This window comes from Carcharhinus amblyrhynchos, chromosome 5, assembly GCF_965287045.1.
Source record: "Carcharhinus amblyrhynchos chromosome 5, sCarAmb.v2.hapA, whole genome shotgun sequence".
NCBI classification, from domain to species: domain Eukaryota; kingdom Metazoa; phylum Chordata; class Chondrichthyes; order Carcharhiniformes; family Carcharhinidae; genus Carcharhinus; species Carcharhinus amblyrhynchos.
The window spans coordinates 122,357,289-122,380,611 of record NC_137328.1 but is presented as its reverse complement, the minus strand read 5'-3'; the positions used below and the strand labels follow the sequence as shown (position 1 = coordinate 122,380,611).

The 23,323-nt window shown below is 47.3% G+C and overlaps 1 protein-coding gene across 1 annotated transcript in view; it reads left to right on the top strand.

Moving 5' to 3' along the window:
* The window catches only part of LOC145343317 (G protein-coupled receptor kinase 5-like), a 129,432-nt gene that overhangs the window by 93,689 nt on the left and 12,420 nt on the right, over positions 1-23,323 (top strand). Inside the window, exons 6-11 of the mRNA XM_080189505.1 lie at positions 3,713-3,805; positions 5,472-5,535; positions 8,278-8,418; positions 18,317-18,507; positions 19,932-19,969; positions 22,162-22,251. Coding sequence (XP_080045631.1) covers positions 3,713-3,805; positions 5,472-5,535; positions 8,278-8,418; positions 18,317-18,507; positions 19,932-19,969; positions 22,162-22,251 — 617 coding nt within the window. The remainder of the gene's footprint in view (positions 1-3,712; positions 3,806-5,471; positions 5,536-8,277; positions 8,419-18,316; positions 18,508-19,931; positions 19,970-22,161; positions 22,252-23,323) is intronic.

The following is a 23,323-nucleotide window of genomic DNA, read 5'->3' as shown; positions in this document are numbered from 1 at the left end:
GAAAGAACACAGAAATGAGTAAGGACAGATTTCTTTCCCTATGATTGTAAGTATTTGGTAAAGAAGATGGAAGTAACTTCTGCCCTCCTGCTAAATCGTAATAGACAATCGGTCTGGAAATTTCCCAGCTGCGATCAGAACCTTCTAAACAACTCCAGTCCCACACTGATGTTTTTGGCTTTTTATTGTCCCCTCCAGTGGCCAACCAAGCCATCCTGGGGGCAGCACGGTGGCACAGTGGTTAGCACTGCTACCGCACAGTGGTTAGCACTGCTGCCTCACAGTGCCAGAGTCCCGGGTTCGATTCCCGGCTTGGGGTCACTGTCTGTGTGGAGTTTGCACATTCTTCCTGTGTTGGCGTGGGTTTCCTCCCACAGTCCAAAGATGTGCGGGTTAGGTGCATTGGCCATGCTAAAATGCCCCTTAGTGTCAGCAGGACCAGCTAGGTAAATGCATGGAGTTAAGGGAATAGGGCCTAAGTGGGATTATGGTCGGTGCAGACTCGATGGGCTGAATGGCCACCTTGTGCACCATAGGATTCTATGATATTCTTGATTGGATTTACAGGACAGGTCTTCGCTGTGTTGTTTTCTGAAACTCGGACAGTTTGTGCAAAATTAAGGACGTTTTTCTCACACATTTTCACAGATGCGTTTCAAAAATAATAAGTGGGTTTACCTTCCACTGGTATACTTAGTATGAACGATGGTTTCGTTATTAGTCAGCGTTATGACTGGCGGTCTAGCCAAGTTTAGTGGTCAACAGCTAGTAGATTTGTTTACCCGTTCCATTGGCACTTGTGTTTTCTAAACAGAAGTAGCTGAACGCCTACGTTACGTGGGTGGAATTTGCGTTGACAATTTCTCACTCTCAACTTGGACATGCAAGTTTATTTAGTATTGCCGCGAGTAGGCTTACCTTAACGCTGCAATGAAGTTACTGTGAAAATCTCCTAGTCGCCACACTCCGGCACCTGTTGGGTACACTGAGGGACAATTTAGCATGGCCAGTGCATCTCTCCAGTATGTCTTTTGGACTGTGGGAGGAGACCAGAGCACCTGGAGGAAACCCACGCAGACATGGGGAGAACGGGCTGACTCTACACAAACCGAAAACCAAGCTGGGAATCGAACCTGGGTCCCTGGCGCTGAGGTAGCAGTGCCAACCACTGTGCCACCGTGCTACCCTAACAATGGTGTTCAATGTGTCTGCATGCTTATAATGGCAGTGGTAAAGTGATGACCGATCTTCATGGCTTAGAGTTTTTTTTGAGTGGAATCCTGCTTGGATTCCCATTTCCGATCCTGGGGTGGGCACTGAGGCCGCTTTCAATATCTGACCTGTAACCTGGTCAAAAGCAAAATCGTGGGGCACAATCTTCTGATGCTGAGACTGGGAATTCCACCCACAGTTATCAGATTTACTGTTTAGCAGGCAGGGCTGGTAAATAGTCATGCCAGATTGCTGTGTCTATTTTCAATCATCTTTTGGCATTGTCCGAGTCCGTGGACCTTGGTATCGATCTCACCTTTTGTCCAGGGTGTGGGGTGGGGGGGGGAGCGTTAGCGACCGGTCTGATTCATAGGGTGAGGTTTCACAGTCCCATCCGCCCTGTGAACGGAAAGTCAACGGACCATTCAGTAGTCTGTCTGATTTTCCATCCAGCCCTTGGTGGTTCCCACAGTGGGCGGGACTGGAAAATGTATCCCATATAAGCTTTTTAATGGTGAAGGAGCCATTTCCCATGGTGCCCTTGCCTGCTTTTGAAAAGATGCATTCAATTAGTCCCCACTCTCCCAGTCTTCTGAATGTAGACCAGTAGTGTCACAATGTTGAAATACACAGATAACGGTGGGAATTCGTTGCAGAATAAACATAGAAGATGGGAGCAGGAGGAGGCCATTTGGCCCTTTGAGTCTGCTCTACTACTCATTATGTTCATGGCTGATCATCCAACTCAGTCGCCTAATCCTACTTTTTCCTCACAACCTTTGATCCCATTCACTCCAAGTGCTCTATCCAGCTGCCTCTTGAATACATTCAATGTTTTGGCGTCAACTACTTCCCGTGGGAATGAATTCCACAGGCTCACCACTCTTTTTGGGTGAAATGGTCTCCCCTGAATCCTCAGACTGATCCCTGGTTCTGGACTCCCCCCAACCATCGGGAACATCCTCCCTGCATCTACCCTGTTTAGTCCTGTTAGAATTTTATAAGTCTCTGAGATTCCCCCTCATTCGTCTGAACTCCAGCGAAAACAATCCTAACCTAGTCAGTCTCTCCTCATACATCAGTCCCGCCATCCCCCCGGAATCAGCCTGGTAAACCCTCGCTGCACTCCCTCGAGAACAGGAACATCCTTCCTCAGAAAAGGAGACCAAAACTGCACACAATACTCTAGACAGATGTGGCCTCACCCAGGCCCTACATAATTGCAACAATACATCCCTGCTCCTGTATTTGAAACCTCTCGCAATGAAGACCAACATGTCATTTGCCTTCTTACGGCCTGCTGCACCTGCGTGCTTACCTTCGGTGACTGGTGCGCAAGGACACCCAGGTCCCGCTGCACACTCCCCTCTCCCAATTTACAGCCATTCAGGTTGTAATCTGCCTACTTGTTTCTGCTTCCAATGTGAATAAGTTCACACATCCAAATTATACTACATCTGCCACTGATTTGCCCACTTGGCCAACCTGTCCAGATCATTCTGAAGGATCTCTGCATCTGTGTCACAGTTCACCCATTCACCCATGTACCACAATCACCAGACCTTTCATAGTGAAGACTGCCTACCCTCGGTGAAATTCTCTTCATCTATTTGTAAATAGCTATGGTCCTCTTAAACATCACCGTGGATTAGGGAAGGAAACCCACTTTTCTTGTTGGATAGAGCTGTATGTATCTCCAGCCCTACACCAATGTGACTATCGTCCTTCGAAAGTGGCTGAGTGAGCCACGTGGATTCGTCAGTTTAAAAACAGAACAGTGGCTCTTGGGGAACTAGAGATGGACAATAAATGCTGACCTTGCCAGCCACGTCTATGGGGATGAGAAAAATATCAACCACGATTGAATGGCGGAGCAGACTCGATGGGCCGAGTGGCCAAATTCTGCCCCTATGTCTTATGGTCTATGAGTCTTACAAAGAACAATACAGCACAGGAACAGGCCCTTTGGCCCTCCAAGCCTGCACCGATCATGTGTTCCTAACTAGACCATCCCTTTGTATCCCTCTATTCCCAGTCTGTTCGTGTGGCTATCTAGATGAGTCTTAAATGATCCTAGCGTTTCTGCCTCAACCACCTTGCTTGGTAGTGCATTCCAGGCCCCCACCACCCTCTGTGTAAAATACATCCCTGCATATCTGTATTGAACCTTGCCCCCCCGCCCCACCCCACCTCATATCCATGTCCCAAGGATTTAATCTCAAGTGTTTAATTCGCACTTTTTAAACAAAAATGTTCACAGAATATGGGCGTCACTGGCTGGGCCAACAATTATTGTCCATCCCTAATTGCTCTGCTGCATCTTTAGTCCAGCTCTCTGGATTACAGGTCCAATAATTGAACCACTATTATACCATACCTTATACCCTCACAGTTGTAACTGCATGTTTAGTCCTCCCTCTACTAATTGTAACCGTACCAGTAACTGTACCTATTGTAAGCGCTGGAACTTCATTTTCGTTTCACCCACTTTTAATTGCAGAGCCGTCCACGATTACCTAAGTGGCGAACCATTCAAGGAATACCAAGAAAGTATGTACTTCTCTCGATTCCTGCAGTGGAAATGGTTAGAAAGGTAATGTCCTGTACGGAATATCATCGTCTTTTGTCACTCTGCTGGTGCTCGCCGGTAACTAAGTTGATGCCTCGATTAGAATGTGGGGAGCTATCTGATTTGAATGAATGTGGAAAAATATCTGATTTGGTCGAACTGAATTTCCTGGCACCTGACGTCCTGTTAGGTTTGGAAAGGGATTCGATTAAACTGGGTGTCTGTTGGTTTGGAAGCCTGTCACATTCAGACTGTGCGGCTACCTTGTGGGTTACCAGGGCTTGTTGGTAAATGGCAGTGATCTTTCTGGTCATTGTTCCTCCCTCCATCTGTGGGGAAACCCAATCCACAGAATCCCTCCAGTGCAGGAAGAGACCATTCAGCCCATTGAGTCTGCACTGACTCTCTAAAAGAGAATCTTACCCATCCTGTCCCCTTTTGTTTTGGAAGTTATTATTGAATAAGCTCTGATCACCCTTTTAGGGCAATGCGTCCCAGATCATGATAACTCAACGGGTTAATGAAAAAACTCCTTTCCCCTACCCCCCACCCTGGTACTTTTGCTCACTATTTTAAATCTGTGTCCTCTGGCTACCAATGGTTTCTTTCCTTTCTTAGAATCATAGAATCCTACAGTGCAGAAGGAGGCCATTCAGCCCATCAGATCTTCCACTCTATTCCTGCTCTCTCTCTCTCTCTCTCTCTCCACCCCCTTAATCTTGTACTTTTCCTCATTCTCCCCACCAAAATATTTCTGATTATGTCTTGACGGAGACGTCTGCCTAGCTTTGAGAATCATGGCATTGAACAGAAATGGGAGAAGGCCATTTGATCCATCATAACTGTGCTGGTTCTGAGAGGCTCTGAATAAGACCCACTGTCCAAGGTTTTAGCCACCTGGTCTATGATCTCCATATGCATCTCGGTGTCACATGTCATTTGCTAACACTCCTGTGACGTTTTGTTGTATTAAAAGCTGATTTTTGATTCATACCTATCACATTTTGTTAAATACAATAAAACAAAATCCTGCCCAATTCTTCCATCTTAGAATCATAGAATCCCTACAGTGAAAAAGGAGGCCATTCAGCCCCTCGAGTCTGCACTGACTCTGACAAAGTCATACCCAGGCCCATCCTAATTCCCCAACCCCATCCCAGTAATCCCATATATATATATATATATATATATATATGTATATATGAACATATCCCACTAATCCCCCTAAACTACACATCCTGGACACTAAGGGGCAATTTTAGCATAGCCAATCCACCTAACCTGCACATGTGTGGACTGAGGGGAAACAGGAGCACCCAGAGGAAACTCACGCCGACATGAGGAGAATGTGTAGATTCCATATAGACTCACCCGAGGCCGGAATTGAACCCAGGTCCCTGGGGCTGAGAGGCAGCAGCGCTAACCACTGTGCTGGCACCTTGTTCTATCACTTTTTTTTATGTTGCACCTTTTGATGTTTGAATATTTCACCACAGTAAACAATTCACCTAACTTGTGTCAATCCTCTATAATTGTCATAGTGCCCACATACACAACCAAGGGCACACTCGTATGTGCCCAACAGCTTTGCTTTGCCAAGGAGAGTGCAGTCTCCATGCTTGAATCCTGATTTGGCTTTTCCTACCTTTCCTAGAGTCATGCCCACTCTCCCCATCTTCTTATCTCACAGGCAACCTGCAACGAAGAATACGTTTCGACATTATCGAGTGCTGGGAAAAGGGGGATTTGGTGAGGTGAGTGCGGTAATCGTATTTTTGTGGTTGACTGTGTACCTCCGAAGGTTATCCTTGCATCTTACGGTAGCACAGTAACTAACCACTTCCAAAGGGAACTGTATGAAGGGAAAAGTTGTTCCCCGCATAAATCTGGTCTCCGATCCCAAATGACTTTGGATTGTCGTGGAAGTGACCTAGAGATGGTCCAGTAGGTTTTAGCTCGTGAACGATTGGCTCATAAAGACTCTATACTCAGGTATCCAATCCTATCCTAGGCTGACAACATGGTTTAGAGATGAGGAATACAGATCGCAGATTTCTGTTCCCAGTGTTCGAGCTGCTGTGCCCAGCTCTACAGGGTATGTTTGCTCTGTCGAGAGAAGGTGGGATCTAGGGACACACAGACACTGGGAGAATGTCTATCTGTGTGGAGTTTGCACAGTCACCCAAGGTCAGAATCGAACCTGGACCCCTGACACGCTGAGACAACAGCGCTAACCATTGTGCCACTACGCACAAGGAGTGCACTCTGACTGTGATGCACACTGTGATTGAATAGCCAGCTGACACACACTGCCCAGCTACACACAGGGATAGGATAGAGTGCAGAAGGGAGGCCATTCAGCCATTGAGTTTGCACTGACCCTCTAACAGAGCATCTTAACTACGACCTCGTCCTATCCCTGTAACCCCACACATTTACCCGTTAATCCCCCAAGTTTGGACACTAAGGGGCATTTTACCATGGCCAATCCACCTAAACTGCACATCCTTTGGACTGTGGGAGGAAACTGGAGCACCCAGAGGAAATCCATGCGGATGCTGGGAGAACGTACAGACTTCACACAGTCACCCAAGGCCGGAATCAAATCCGTGTCTCTGGCACTCTGAGGCAGCAGTGCCAACCACTGTGTCGTCATTTGAATGTGATATCTGGAGGGTGACTGGCATCCATAAAACTGTTGCCCAGCAAGCTGTGAGTCACACAGGGAAAAGAAGAAAGCTAACTTGGCTGAAGAACAGAAGGGGTAAGAGAAGCAGTAGGTCATTCAGTCCCTCGAGCCTAACACTGCAATTCCGTAAGATCATTTGATCATGGTCTCAATTCTACTTTCTTGCCTGTGCCTCATAACCCATAACTCCCCGGACGGTTCAATAATCTATCTATCTGAGCCTTGAATGAATTCAAGGAGCCAGCCTTCACTGCTCTCTGCAGAAGATAATTCCGAGGATTAATTATCCCCCCGAGGAAATAAATAACTCATCGCTGTTGTAAGTGGACAATGCTTATTCTGAAACAATAGTCCTAGGTCCCACCATGATGGGAAAAATCCAAAATTGGGAGGCACAGACAGGATGGATAGCCAGAGGCTTTTTCCCAGGGTGGAAGTGTCAATTACAAAACGGCACAGGTTGAAGGTGAAATGGGGAAAGTTTAAGGGAGATGTGCGGGGCAAGTTTTTCATGTGGAGAGTGGTGAGTGCCTGGAACGCGCTGCCAGAGGAGGCATTGGAAGCACGCACATTAGCAACATTTAAGAGACGTCTGGATGGGTACAGGGAGGGAATAGAGGGATATGGACCAAGTAAGAGTAGAACTTCTTTTTTTAGTTTAGTTGGGGCATCATGATCAGCACAGGCTTAGAGGGCCGAAGGGCCTGTTCCTGTGCTGTACTTTTCTGTGTTCTAAAGTAGTTGATTGAAAGATTAGAGGAGAGATGAGGGAAAAATAGTTTCACTCAGAGGATTATAGGGATCTCGAACTCACTGCCTGAAAGGATGGTTGAGGCAGAAAGCCTCAGGTGTCTTGGTTCGCACCTGAAGTCCCGTAACCGGCAGGGCTGTGCACCAATTACTGGAAGGTGGGATTGGGTCAGTGCTGACACAAGGGGCCGGGTGGCCTCTCTCTGTGCTGTAGACAGTGCAGCACAACCTCTCCTGTACTCCACTGGGAGCGCAGCCTGGATTATGTGACTGGGTCTCTAGACTCGAAGGTGAGGGTATGGGACTGACACGGAATGACACAGATGCAGAGTAGGAAGGGGGTGCAGCATTGTCAGGGACTCTTGCCCGGTGCATCCTGTGCCATGCCAGGGTCAGTGCCCTCCCATCCTTTCCAGATACAAGGCTGAACTGGTGGTTGCCACTGCTGCCGTGGTTAACCTTCCCCTCTTAACCCAAGCAATTGGGTGAACTACGTAGAACATAGGACATTACAGCGCAGTGCAGGCTCTTATGGCCCTCGATGTTGCGCCGACCAGTGGAACCAATCTAATGACCCTCTAACCTAAACTATTCCCATATTATCCATATGCCTATCCAATGACCATTTGAACGCCCTTAAAGTTGGCGAGTCCACAACTGCTGCAGGCAGGGCATTCCACACCCTTACTACCCTCTGAGTAAAGAACCTACCTCTGACATCCGTCCTATAGTTATCACCCCTATTAGGAACTGGCCTGGTGAACCTTCTCTGAACTGTCTCCAACGCACTATATCCCTCAAGTAAAGAGACCAAGTTGTTGGGGGAGAGTGTGTGTGGAGAAGGGAGCATTGGATGAATATTTCTTGAACAGTTTCTGTAGCACTGTGATCAAGTATCAGTATTGTCCCAGAACGAAGCCATGTTGAGTCGATGTTGTGAACTTGGAGAAAAAGATGGGAAGTTGAAGGTTTTTCATGGACAGGTGGGCAGAGACCTGATAGAGGTGTACAAAACTGTTGTAACCTGCCCTCAACTTTTGCTTATCCCCACGCTCAGGTATGTGCCTGCCAGGTTCGTGCGACTGGGAAAATGTACGCATGCAAAAAATTGGAAAAGAAGAGGATAAAAAAAAGGAAAGGAGAGAACATGGCGTTAAATGAAAAGAAGATCTTGGAGAAAGTTAACAGTAGATTTGTTGTAAGTACCTTTGATTATTTATATGATGAAAACACTTTTTTTGTCATGCTCCAATACAATTTGCGAAGGGTCACCCAGACTCGAACTGTTGGCTCTATTTCTTTCTCCGTAGATGCTGTCAGACCTGCTGTGATTTTTCCAGCATTTTTCTGTTCTTGTTGCCTTCAGAGTGCTCGATAAACACAGGGAAATATTTTGAAACGTGTTAGCAAACTTGACATCGAACCGTGTAAGGAAATGATTGGAAAAGTTGGTTGATGGATTGGGTCAGAATGTGTAATCCCTGGAAAGGAGGGAGGGAGAGAGAGAGAGAGAGATGGGGAGAGGGCTAGGGAGCAGTGTTAGAGCTTGAGACCCCAGGGAGGTGGGGGCACAGCCACCAAGGGTGGAGCAGAGGAAATCATTTGTTTGGCGGGGGGGTCTGCTTCCAGGATGATGCTCCCTAGGGAAGGATTGATTGTTTGGTGGGGGGGCGGTGTGTGCATGGGACCCCGTCAGCTGCCACCACTGCATTCCCCACAGCGAGAGGGGATATCAAACAACCCCTGTGTGGGTTTAAGTGTAGTTCACCATGATCCGGTTTGCCCTCGTTATGTGCAAAGTATTCTGCATGCCTGTTTTCCTGTGTTTTTGCGGATGTTTGTGCGCTGATGGGTGGCAGGCACGTGTGCGAGGAAGATTTGATAGAGGGAGAGTGGTTGTTAGCAGTGAGGGGTGTTGTGTACAGGTGGAGGTTGCGTTAGATCATAAAAAGGAGAAGGCCATTTGGCCCCTCAAGCCAACTCTGCCAGCCAGTAAGATGGTGGCAGATCCGTTTGTGACCTTAACTCCACTTTCCTGCCTGCCCCCATCCATCCTTATAGGTCCGAAATCCACGAGAGACAGCCTTAAAATGACCCAACCTCCACTGCTCTCCACAGACTGATGACACTCTGAGAAGAAATTCCTCCTCATTTGGCAGGAGGTGCCTTTTGGCTAAGATCAAGCTTTGGATCAAGTCCAAGATGGAATGAGATGCCTTATCTTGTCAGCTTGGATCCTGTTTGTGTCTCTTGTGGGAGCTTTGAACTGGATTCAATTGGAATTGAATTTGGTTTTTGGAGCAAGCATAGAATGGATTTGGATTTGCCTGGTCCACTCTAAGCATTGGCTTTGTAACTTTAAGAATGGAGTAAAAAAAGCCTTTTCTTTTCAAAAAAAAAGGGAGACTTCTTACGTGCTCCCCTAGTTTTAGATTCTTTTATAACCTGAAATGCCTTCAAATCCAATCTGCCAAACCTTCTTGTGTTTTAGTAAGATCATCTCTCATTCTTCTAAACTCCAATGAGTATAGGCCCAACCTGCTCAACCTTTCCCCATAAGACAAACGCTTTGTCATACAGGAACCTTCTCTGAGCTGCTTCCAGTGCAAGTATCTCTCTCCTTGAGGAGCCCAAAGGTCTGAGGTACGTTCTCACCAATGCCCTGTGTGGCTGTAGCAAGGCTCTGTACTGTACCCTCCGTCCCTTGAAATGAAGGCCAGTGATGTGAGTGGTGGGACCTGGAATATTCCTGGTGCGCAGAGTCCCAGTGCTTAACCCGGCTCAGCTGGTTTCCTCCTTCCCAGGCACCTCACCCCTGGGACATCGTTCCAAGTGGCCATTCCTCTTGCGCGAGTCCAAATAATATTGGATTGCTTGGCTTATTTTTATTCCGTTTTAAAGTTTATTTGCTGGTGTCGCAAGTAGGCTGACATTAACAGTCCGGCGCCTGTCCGGGTTCACTGAGGGAGAACCTAGCGTGGCCAACGCTCCTAGCTGGCACGTCCTTCGGACTGTGGGAGGAAACTGGAGCACCCGGAGGAAACCCACGCAGACACAGGGAGAACGTGCAACTCCACACAGACAATGACCCAAGGCCGGAATCGAACCCCAGTCCCTGGCGCTGTGAGGCAGTGGTGCTAATCACTTCTGCCACCGTGCCGTCTGTGTAAACGTGTGGATTCGGGATGTCACAGCTGAACTCAGTCCTGTTCTTAGCACCCTGCATTGACACTGAATAATTCAGAACAGTCCAGTGAGTGGTTGAAGTGTTGCTGAATTATTGATCAGATAGAGTCGTGTTAATTAGTTAGCTTTGTACATAATTCAGCTTCCTGGCCTCTGTAGCTCAGCTCTGCACTGAGATGGTTATGAAGGTGGCAGACAAGTGACATCTAATATTTTTCTCTGGACTGTCCTGTTCTCACATTTCCCCCGAATCCTCCCCATGCTCGTTCCCTACAGCAGATGCTCCAATTAAAACTTGAACCCGTTTCTTGGGGGAAGGGGGGTAGGGGTGGGGGGGGTGGTGGTGATTAGGGACGGGTGACAATTAGTGGCCTTGCCAACTAGGTCCATGTCTCCCAAAATAATTTGTTTAAAAACGTAGCGACTCGACATGCGGGCCTCGTGCTTCCTCCCACAAGGAGCAAAATGTATTCTTCCGATTTTTATTTTGTGTTAGCACCAGAGATGTGCAGGGGAGTCTAAAACTGGAGGGCATAGGTTAGAGGTGAGAGGGGAGAGGGGAGAGATAGAAAAGGATGCTACCGGGACTTGATGGATTGAGTTAGGAGGAGAGGCTGGATAGAACATAGAACACTACAGCACAAACAGGCCCTTCGGCTCACAAGTTGCGTTGATCATATCCATACCTACCAGGCCTATCTATAACCCTCAATCCCATTAATAGATAGATAGATTGGGACTTTTTTCTCTGGAGCATAGAAGGCTGAGGGGTGATCTTATAAAGGTCTATAAAATAACGAGGGGCATAGATCAGCTAGATAGTCAATATCTTTTCCCAAAGGTGGGGGGGGTCTAGAACTAGAGGGCGTAGGTTTAAGGTGAGAAGGAAGAGATCCAAAAGTGTCCAGAGGGGCAATTTTTTCCACATTAGAGGGTGGTGAGTGTCTGGAACAAGCTGCCAGAGGCAGTAGTAGAGGTGGGTACAGTTCTGCCTATTAAAAAGCGTTTAGATAGTTACATGAGTAAGCTGGGTATAGAGAGATATGGGCTAAACATGGGCAACTGGGACTAGATTAGTGATAAATACTGGACAGCATGGACAAGTTGGGCCGAAGGGCCTGTTTCCATGCTGTAAACCTCTGACTCTATGTTAGTTGGCTGCAAACTGAAGCCCGTTTGTCTGCTGTGGCTCAGTGGGTGGTGTACTCATCTCTGAGTTAGAAGGTTGTGGTTTGAGAGCACCGACTCTGGGCTGACGCCCTGGTCGGTGCTGAAGGAGTGCCGCACTGTAGCGGGTTGCTGTCTTTTCGGTTGAATCAACATCCTTGCTTTCAAATTTTTCCATGGTCTTGCTACTCCCTCTCGATGTACAGTCGATTTGGGCCGGCACGGTGGTTAGCATTGCTGCCTCACAGTACCAGGGACCCCAGTTCGATTCCCAGCTTAGGTCACTGTCTTGGGTGGAGTTTGCACGTTCTCCCCATGTCTGCGTGGGTTTCCTCCGGGTGCTCTGGTTGCCCATCCCCCCGCCACACAGTCCAAAGATGTGTGTGGGTTAGGTGGACTGGCTATGCTAAATTGCCCTTTTGTGTTCGGGGGGATGTCAGGGAGATTAGTAGGGTAAACATGTGGGGTTGCGGGGATAGGGCCTGGGTAGGATTGTTGTCAGTGCAGACTCGATGGGCCGAATGGCCACTCCCTGCACTGCAGGGATTCTATAAGAATCCCTCCGCCATAGCAGGTTTATTTACCCGCGTGTATCTGTGTGTGTGTGAACCAAATTGTGATTCACAGCCCCAAACCATTGTTGATCCATGATTTTGACCCTCTCGTTAAACGGTCCCCCTTTCCTATCTAGTGCGCTGTGATCATGCACTGTCTCTGAGCATGTGCCTGTACACTGTTTCACACTGTGTGATTTCAGAGGAACTGAACCCCTGCGAGCGATGGGATTCGACTGCAATCTCCTCAAACCTCCATGATACCTGTGCTCATCTAATTCTGCACCCCTGAATTTAATCATTCAACCACTGGTGGCCATGACTTCAGTTGCCTGGGCCCTAAGCGCTGGAATTCCCTCCCCACACCTCTCCGCCTCTCCATCACTTTCTCTCCCTCTCTCTCCCTCTACCCACCCCCGTCCTTCCGAATGCTACTTTAAGCTTGTGCCTGTGACTAAGATTTTGGAATCGCACCCTATGTGATTCCTTGTCGAATCTTGTTTAGTATCACTCCTGTGATGGTTGAAGGCTACATAAATGCAGGTTGTTGTTAACTCATGGCCTGAAAAACGCGCGCGCGCACACACACACACACACACACACACACAGACACACAAGCGTGGCTGGGGGAGCTGAAGATAGCCCACCAGCACCCTCTGCTGGTAAGTTGTATGGTTTCACCTGGTGTTGTCAGACTTTTTACTAAGCAGCAGAGAACATTGCACCAGCTCTGGAATCCCCATCCTTTGCTACTTGTTGGGCTGTGAAGAAGCTGTCTAGGCTTCAGCAACTATGGTGCTTTCCTCCAGAGAACTGGATAATGAATTCTACACTAAACAAACAGAGACTTGCACCTGTAACCTTAAACTTAACCTTAACTGTAAACTCAGCAAAGCAGCCAGCATAATTAAGGACCCCATGCACCCCGGACATTCTCTCTTCCACCACCTTCCGTTGGGAAAAAGATACAAAAGTCCGAGGTCACCTACCAACCGACTCAAGAACAGCTTCCTCCCTGTTGCTGTCAGATTTTTGAATGAGCCTACCCCTCACTAAGTTGATTTTTCTCTGCACCCTATCTTTGACTGTAACACTACATTCTGTACTCTCTCTGCTTTCCTTCCCTTCTCTACGAACAGTATGCTTTGTCTGCATAGTGCACAAAAAAAATACTTTTCACTGTATGTTAATACATGTGGCAATAATAAATCAAATCAAACTCGAGCGTCCATTCACCCACCGTGCCAGCGCTTGTGGACTTTTATTGATTCCAGGTCTGGCAGTGTCAAAATTTCAAAATTCTCGTCCCCCCTCTCCTCTACCTGCTCCAATCCTGGCCTCTTGATCATCCTTGAGTTGCCTTGCTCCACTGTGGGCAGCCAGGAACTCTGAAATTCCCTCTCATAACCTCTCCAACTCTCCTCCTTTAAGACACTCGGTTAAACTGATCTCTTTTACCAGACTCTGCCAACTGCCCTAATATCTCCTTATCTGGTGTGGTGCCAGATGCTGTTTGATAAATGCTCCTGTGAAGCACCTTGGAATGTTTTACTGTCTTGGGGGTGCTATATAAATGCAACTTGCTGTTGTGTGGCTTTCTGAATTATTTGGTTTGAAAGCTCTTTTAAAAGCATTGGTTTACGTGCAGGCTAATTAAAAGTACCCCCCCACCCCCCCAACCACCACCCTTCGCAAAGAGAAATCTTCGCAAAGGAGAACAGAATCATTGAAGTTTATTTATTAGTGTCGCAAATAGGCAGTGCAGCTACGCTACTGTGAAAGTCCCCTAGTTGTCACTCTCCGGTGCCTGTTTGGGTACAGTGAGGGAGAATTTAGCACGGCCAATGCGCCTAACCAGCACATCGTTTGGAGTGTGGGAGGAAACTGGAGCACCCGAAGGAAACACGTGCAGATTCCGTACCCGGTGACCCAAGCCGAGAATCGAACCCGGGTACCTAGCGCTGTGAGGCAGCAGTGCTAAACCACTGTGCCACCGTGCTGCTAACGTGATTCATCTTCCGTACCCTTGAAGCTGAATCACCAGGACCAACAGAACAAGTTGAACTGTGACCCTTTTGCACTTTGAGTGTAAATAATAGGCCAGGGAGTGGGTGAGGGAGGGGGGTGTGGGGTTAATTCACTTGGTTAGATGGCTGGCCTGTAGTTCGGCTTAAAGGCAACAGTGCCAGCTGTGGAAGACCTGCTTGCCCTCCTCGGGACGAAAGCAAGCTGTGGTTCAGCGACTCTCAAATTGCTGTGAGTGCTACCCAGAGAGTGGGGGGGCGGGGGGAGCTGCTGGATGGTATCCAACTCTGGGTGAACTCTGGGAGATTTCGCCACGTTACCTGCGCCTTGTACCATTGGCTGCCCACCACATGCACCCTCTTGGGGCCACCGCCTTCTCCAGTCAATTGGAAAGCAAACAAACCTTTTCATTACGTAATTTTAAAAAAAAAAAAATTTTTATGGAATGTGGGTGTCTCTGGCTGGCCCACCCCTAATTGCCTGTGAGAAGGTGGTGCTGAGCTGCTGACTTGAATCATCGCAGTCCTGGAGGGGTAGGTACATCCCCGGTGCTGTTAGGGAAGGAGTTCCAGGATTTTGATCCGGAGACGGTGAAGGAGTGGGAATTTTTTAAATCGGGATGATGAGTGACTTGGAGAGAAACCTCCCAGGTGGTGGTGTTGCCTGGTATCTGCTACCCTTGCTCTCCAACTGGATGACACTCTCCAAGATGGTGCCAGGGTGTGGCGACATCTTGTGAGCTGTCCCCAGCGTACCCTCTAATTCTATCTTTTACTCTCGTTCTGTGCTTTTAAAACTCTTAGCTCTTATAAACTCTCTATCGATGCTCTACTTCAATCTCTCTATACCCTAGCTATGTCTGTAATACTACATACTCTTCTTTCCTTCGCTATGAACAGTATGCTTTGTCAGTACAGCGCGCAAGAAACAATACTTTCCACTATATACTAATACACGTAACAATAAATCAAATCTATTGCCAGTCAAGTAATCTTCATTCCAAAGTTCTTGTAATGAGTAAAAGCATTCAAAGCAAATCTATTTATAAGTAAGTGCCAGTAATTTGAATTCCTTTAAGATTTGTCTCCCATCATTTGCTGAAGAGGAGTCTTTTCCATCTTGGAGATGGCTAAGCTGTAGAGGACCAACCTGTCCATGGTACAATTGATTGTAGATTTTATTTTGCGGATTAAAAAATGTATTTATTCAGCTGATTGGATTCAAGAAATGTTTTCAAAAAAAACAAGTGTGCAAAGATGCCATTTAGTGCGAAGAACTTGGTGTAGGCTTGGTGTCTTGAGAATTGGACTCTGGATGAGCAGACTTTAGCAAAAACTTTGGTGTTGTGATTGGAAATATTGAAGCCACTTGGTTGACCAGGGCAATAGGACGCCATCTAGTGGTGTCAAAGGGTTGACTATAGAGTGAGACGAGAGAATAGAGAGGAGTTTATCTGCGTGTCCATGGAAAGTAGATACAACAAGGGAAAAGTGCGTGTCTTAATATATTTCCATTGAATATTTTTCCTTATTTTTACACACAACGCAACAAACCCTCCAGGACTGGATAATCAGAAGCTTTTTCCCAGGGTGGAAGAGTCAGTTGCTTGGGGGCACGGGTTTAAGGTGCGAGGGGTAAGGTTTAAAGGAAATGTATGAGGAGATTTTTTTTACACAGAGGGTGGTGGGTGCCTGGAACTCGCTGCCGGGGGAGGGAGTAGAAGCAGATAGGATAGTGACTTTTAAGGGATGTCTTGACAAACACGTGAATAGGATGGGAATAGAGGGATACGGTCCCTGGAAGGGTAGGGGGGTTTAGTTCAGTTGGGCAGCATGGTTGGTGCAGGCTCGGAGGGCTGAAGGGCCTGTTCCTGTGCTATAATTTTCTTCTTTGGTACAGTATCATAGAATAAAATTTCCACAGTGCAGAAGGAGGCCATTCGCGTGTCAAGTTTGCACTGATGACAATCCCACCCAGGCCCTATCCCCATAACTCCATGTATCCATCTTGCTAGTCCCCCCGACACTAATGGACAATTTAGCACGGCCAATCAACTTAACCCACACATCTTTGAACTATGGGAGGAAATTGGAACATCCAGAGGAAACCCAGGCAGACACGGTGAGAATGTGCAAACTCCACGCAACCATAATCATTTTTCCACATGTACATACAAACAAAAAGACCAGGAAATATTATTACAATTCATTGTACGTGGGGCTGCACGGTGGCACAGTGGTTAGCACTGCTGCCTCACAGTGCCAGAGACCCTGATTCAATTCCTGACTTGGGTCACTCTGTGGAGTTTGCATGTTCTCCCTGTGTCTGCGTGGGTTTCCTCCAGGTGTTCCGGTTTCCTCCCACAGTCAGAAAGAATTGCTTGTTAGGTGCTCCTGAAGACACAGCAGATCTCACACTTGCAGCACGTAAATCCTGTGTGTGTGTCTCTTTTTGAAAGGACACATTGGCCCCGCTCTCTACCATCCGGGGAGACCGTGACTAGTACTTGCATTTATGTGGCACCTGGAGCACAAGACACCCCACGGTGCATTATCAAAATAAATTTAGACATAGAGCCACATGAATCACCAACTTCAGGAAGTGTAGTGGAGGACATGCCTCTGTCTAGTATAATGGGGATGAAGTGGAAATGGTCGAGAGCTTCAAGTTTCTTGGCGTCCAGATCATCAACAACCTGTCCTGGTTTCCCCCATGCCAACACTATGGTTAAGAAAGCCGACCAACACCTCTACTTTCTCAGGAGGCTAAGGAAATTTGGCGTGTCAGCTACGACTCTCACCGATTTTTACAGACTCATCATAGAAAGCATCCTTTCTGGTTGTATCACAGCTCCATGTGGCTCCTGCTCTGACCAAGACCGCAAGAAGCTACAAAACGTTGTGAACTAAGTCCAGTCCATCACGCAAACCAGCTTTCCATCCATTGACTCTGCCTACACTTCCTGCTGCCTTGGAAAAGCAGCCAGCATAGAGTAGGCCCAAATTGTCCATGCCACCCTTTTTTTTCATAATGAAGGATCCCGGATATTCTCTCCTCCACCATCTTCTGTCAGGAAAAAGATACAAAAGTCTGAGGTCACATCCCAACCGACTCGAGAGCAGCTTCTTCCCTGCTGCCATCAGACCTTTGAATGAACCTACCATATATGAAGTTTATCTTTCTCCACAACCTAGCTGTGACTGTAACACTACATTCTGCACCCTCTCCTTTCCTCCTTCCCTATGTAGTGTGCAAGAAACAATACTTTTCAGTGTATCACAATACATGAGACAATAAATCAAAACAAAATTAGGAGAAATTGCAGTCGGTGACCACAAACTTGATCTCAGAGGTAGATTTTTAAGGAGCGGCTTAAGGAAGACAAAGAGGCAGGGTGATGTGGGTAAGGAATTGCCGGGTGTATGGCCCAGGTAGCTGAAGATGGAGCCACCAATAGTGAAGTGATTGAGAGGAAGGTCAAAAAGAGTCCAGAATTGGATGAGGCCAGGTATGTCCGAGTGTTGTGGAGCATTACAGAGATGGGGAGAGGCAAGTCCATGGAGGGGTTTAAAAACAAAGAGAATTTTAAAATCGAGGTGACACTTGATCAGGTGGAGGTCAGTTAGCACAGCAGGTAATGGGGTGACTTTGTGCAAGTTAGGAAATGGACGCAGAGTTTTTTTTTTATAAGCTTAAATTTATGGGAGATCGGACAGGAGAGCATTGGGAAAGTCAAATCTAGAGCTGACAAAAGGGACCCAGCGGCACGTGAGCTAAAGCAGGGGTAGAGTTGTGTGATGTTATGGAGACGGAGGTACATGGTCTTCACTGTGCTCTGAATCTACGTGGATGAAAGTTCATCTTGTGAAATGACCTCCATTCCTCAATCGGGTTTGTCAGTCCAGTGTAAGTTTACATCCCTCTTGTCCAGCTTGGCAAAATGGGAGAAGAGGGTGGGATAGTGCTAATATCACAGGACTAGTAATCCAGGGGGCCAGACTAATGCTGTGGAGGAAGCAAGTTCAAACCCCACCATGTTGGAATTTAAATTGAGTTAATAAATCTGGAATTATAAAGTGATGAAGCTATCAGCAGTTGTTGTGAAGCCCATATGTACGTCCAAGGTTGTTGTGGAGAATCATTTGTCTTTCTGTTGGTTTTCAGGTTAGTTTAGCTTACGCCTATGAAACAAAGGATGCTCTTTGTCTGGTACTAACCATAATGAACGGAGGGGACCTGAAATTTCACATCTACAATATGGGTAATCCTGGTTTCGATGAGAAGCGGGCCATATTCTACGCTGCTGAGATCTGTTGTGGACTGGAGGACTTGCATAAAGAGAGAATTGTGTACAGGTAATGTGTCAGGGACAGCGTGAGCGGATGCGTCTGTCAGTGATGCTTTCTGCTCAGAGAATATCTTCTTGCAATGCTTTTTCTCTACCTTCATCCTGAGATTTCCACCATCATGTACGGTAATTAGCGGTGATCCTCCCTGAGGGGACAGCACAGAGGTTAGCACTGCTGTCTCACAGCACTAGGGGTCTGGGATTGATTCCCGGCTTGGGTCACTGTCTGTGCGGAGTCTGCACGTTCTCCCCATGTCTGTGTGGGTTTCCCTCTCGTGCTCCAGTTTCCTCCGACAGTCTAAAAGACATGCTGGTTAGATACATTGGCCATGTGAAATTCTCCCTCAGTGTGCCTGAACAGGCACTGGAGTGTGGCAACTAGGAGATTTTCACAGTAACTTCATTGCAGTGTTAACGTAAACCTACTTGTGACACTAACGCAAAAACATTTAAGGGCAACACAGAAGAATAAGGGTCACGTGGCTTGGAGAAACTATTTGGGACTGAGAGTGGGCAGTCACCCGTGGGGTGGAGTCCTCTCTTGAATAGAAGGCATGTAAGAGACTTACCAGCAGCCACCTAACTGCTGTCCTCTGCACAGTTTTCTTATTAATAAATACCTTTTGTGTTGTGAATGAGGTTTGTGGAAGTGAACCATGATAACATGTTCGTCCCATCACCACCTTGTGTGTTTTGGGCCCAGTACACTGATCCGTCCACTGGAGAACATGGGAATGATGAGGGGGGGAGGGGGTGAATGAATGAATGAATGTTAAACATCAGTTGATAACTACACATTGTTTTATTCCTCTCCTTTGCTTATTTTAGCCACATCGAGAGCTAATTAGGGATTAGAATAAGATTCAGTACTAACAAGTTTCTGTTTTCTGTCATCATACAGGTGTTTGTTGTACAGCTGCTTGACCACCAACTTGGGATCTCTCTTTGTGTCTGTCCCCCCCTTGCTGCTACCCACCCCACCCACCCCGCACTCCCCTCACTGGCTGCCCCGTTCTCTGCCCCCTCACCCCCCTCGCTGGCCTCCCTGTACACTCTCTCCCCTCTTCTGCTGGCTGCCCTGTTCTCCCATCCACCTCCACCGCCCCCCCCCCCCCCCCCCCCCCCCGCCCCCAAACCCCTTCCCCTTGCTGGCCACCTCCCCCTCCCCTCGCTGGCTGCCCTGTCTCCCCCCCACCCCCACTACCCTTTCACTGGCCGCCCCGTTCTCCCTTACCCCCCTGCCCCACTGGCCGCCCTGTTCCGTTAAATTAATCCCATTCCTATAACAATGTCCCGTAATTATTTTTCTTGTCAAGTATTTCTCCGATGTCCTTATTAAACTCATGGAAGTATTTACACGTGATCCTTGTTGCTCCTGCCAGAAACTTACTTGTGTTCACTTTTTCTCCCCTCTTTTCTCCCCACACCTAGAGATTTGAAGCCAGAAAACATTCTGTTGGATGATCATGGTAAGATCCTCTCGCTAAAGCGGCGTTTCTGTTTGCTCAGAACTGGAATAGACGCAGAAGGGGGCGGTCACAGTGGGATTGTCACTGGACTAGAATGCAGAGATCCAGGGTAATGCTCAGGGGGACCCTGGTTCGAATCCTGCCACAGCAGATGGTGAAATTTAAATCCAGTAAAAAAAAATATCTGGAATTAAGAATCTAATGATGACCATGAAACCATTGTCGATTGTCCTAAAAACCCACCTGATTCACGAATGTCCTTTGGGGAAGGAAATCTGCTGTCCTTACCCGGTCTGGCCTACATGTGACTCCAGAGCCACAGCAATGTGGTTGACACTTAAATGCCTCTGAAATGGCCTAGCAAACCACAGAGTCCCAGGACAATTAGGGATGGGTAACAAATGCTGACCCAGAAATAAATGATACCAGCAATAATTAGGTTTATACATAATACATATATATAAATAATGCATAATGACTTAAATCTTTAAAATGATGAAAGATTTTGATGGAGCGCACACGGAGAGGATGTTTCCAATTGTGGGGAGGAGGATAAAGCGATTAGAGACTATCATCAATCCAATGTACCCATTGGATGAAACTGTGAAACTCACTGCTGTGTGGAATAAGAGAACAGGAGAGATGTATTTGAGAAATTTAGTTTAGGGTTAGAGTGATGTACAGGTGAGGTCAATGAAGGAAAGGCCTGCATTCGTGCAGCATTTTCCACAACTACCAGGTGTCTCGAAGCACTTCATCGTTAAGGGATTACTTTTTGAAGTGTAGTAGTCACCGTTGTAATGCAGGAGGCACAACAGCCAGTTTGTGCACAGCAAGATCCCGCAACCAGCAATGGCCTAGATAATCTGTTCTTTGTGATGTCGATTGAGGGGGGAAAGTGTTAGCCAAAGCATGGGCTCCCCTGCTTTTCTTCCAAATAGTATCATGGGATTTTTCACATCCACCCTAGGCAGACATCTGAAAGACGGCACCTCTGACAGTGCGGCATTCCCCGAGTATGGTATTGCACTGGAGTGTCAGCATGAGGAAGGTTTGGAGGAGTTTTTGAGTGGATGCCAGCATAGACTAGTTGGGCCAAATGGCCTGTTTCTGCACTGTATTACGTAGGACACATTGTGAATTCTGTATAATTCATGGCGGTTGGAGGGAAGCCCAGGAATATTTATCAGTGAAGACTAATGATCAAACCGTGGGACTACTTATTGGGAGTCTGATGCTTCAAATGCTCAGGAGTGTACGGGCATGTTGGGCCTAGATTAGTGAGGCCTACACCTCAATAATTGATGAGACATAGACTCTCAACTCCTCCCTTTCTGGAGACTATCGGCAGAAATTCTTACTGCTTAATTCTATCTTTGTACCTCAGCTCAGAATGCAATTCACTGGATGGTTTCATCCCAATATACTTGCTGATCCGTTCACCGTTCCTGTACTCGCTGAACTACCTTAGCTGCTGGTCTGGCAATGCCTCAATTTTAAAATCCTCATCCCTGTTTTCCAATACACCTCTGGCCTTGCCCCTCCCTCCCTTCTAAAGTAAAGTTTGTTTATTCGTCATAAGTAAGGCTCACTTTCACACTGCAAAGAAGTTACTGTGAAAATCCCCTAGTCGCCACACTCCGGCGCCTGTTCGGGTACACCGAGGGAGAATTTAGCGTGGTCGACGCACCCCGAAGGAAACCCACGCAGACACGGGGAGAATGTGCAAACTCCACACAGACAGCGGCCTAAGCAGGAATTGAATCCGGCTCCCTGATGTTGTGAGGCAGCAATGCTAACCACTGTGCCACCGTGATGTCCCTCTTCCAGCTCCACAATCCTCCGTGATTTCTGTACCTCTGTTTAAATAGCCTTTTGAGCATCTGCAATTTTAATTGCTCCATCATTGACAACATGTGTCTTTATGATCTGGGATTTCCTTTTCTAAACGTCTCCACCTCCCTCTCCTCCTCTAAGACGCTAGTCAAAACTTAGCTTTCCTAGTCGAGCTTTTTGTCAGCTGTACGTGGATCCTCTTGAGCACCCCCATGTCAAACACCAGTCCTGTGAAGAGCCTTGGGGCATCTTAATACGTTAAAGGTGCTATATAAATGCAAGTGCTTGCTCAATCAGGAGTATTTTCTCTCTTTTCCCCCCACCTTCCCCTCATCTGCTTTGCTCTTTACTCTCAGGGCACATCAGGATTTCCGATCTGGGTTTAGCCGTGCAGATTCCAGAGGGCGAGACAATCCGTGGGAGAGTCGGAACAGTCGGATACATGGGTGAGTACTGGGACCTCCAACCCCTGCAGCAATATGTGGGTCTGCTGCTGATTGAAGACGTTTCTCTGCTCGTTCACGCCACCCGTGAACCCTGCGATTGAGTTTTTCCAAAATTACAGTACCCAGCCTACAAGCAAAGAGGAAGTCTCAGTCTTATACAACCACTGCCCCACCTCCTGCCATCCCCAGCTCATGCTGTTCTACATCCAGATATTGCTGAGGGGGAAGTAGACTTTCTCCTCACCGCGAGAACATAGAACACTACAGCACAAACAGGCCCTTCGGCCCACAAGTTGCGCCGATCACATCCATACCTACCAAGCCATAGAACTATCTGTAACTCCCAATCCCATTAAATCCCATATACTCATCCAGAAGTCTTTTAAAAGACCCCAGCGAGTTCGCCTCTACCAGCACCGACGGCAGCCGATTCCACTCACTCACCACCCTCTGAGTGAAAAACTTACCCCTAACGTCTCCTCTCTTAGAAGGTGGTGAGCCATGAACTGCTGTAGTTCCTGTGGTGTGAGTACACTCTCAGTGCAGTTAGGAGAGGGAGTTATGAGAGTTTGACCCAGCAACACTAAAGGAACATCAATATTGCCCCTTAATCTTCTAAGTTCCTGTTAATACTCTATTTCATTAACCTCTCCTCACACTTCAACTTTGGTAGTTTGAGAATAGCTCTAATAAATCTAATATCCTGTCTGATCTTCCTCTCCCTAAACCAAAGCTCCAATAAACCAGCCTGGCTTCTGATTGACTAACATTTGGGGAAATGAATTTGCATCTCTCCTGGTCTGGGTAATTTAATGCCACACAGTGTGCTGCAATTACCCATCGAGCAACAGAGACAAAGTTGCTGTGGTGGAGCTAATGCCAGACACAGTTTGTCATTATGTCTGCCTCCCCATTCACTGGGGAGTGAGGTGTAGTGTGACTGTCCTGTGCTCTCTAGTGAGGAAGACAGACAGATTTGGGTGTTTATAAGCACCTTTCCTAAATCCAGGACATCCCTACATGCTGTCCAATGAAGTGTAGTCATGGCTATGATGTAGGAAAGGTGGCAGCC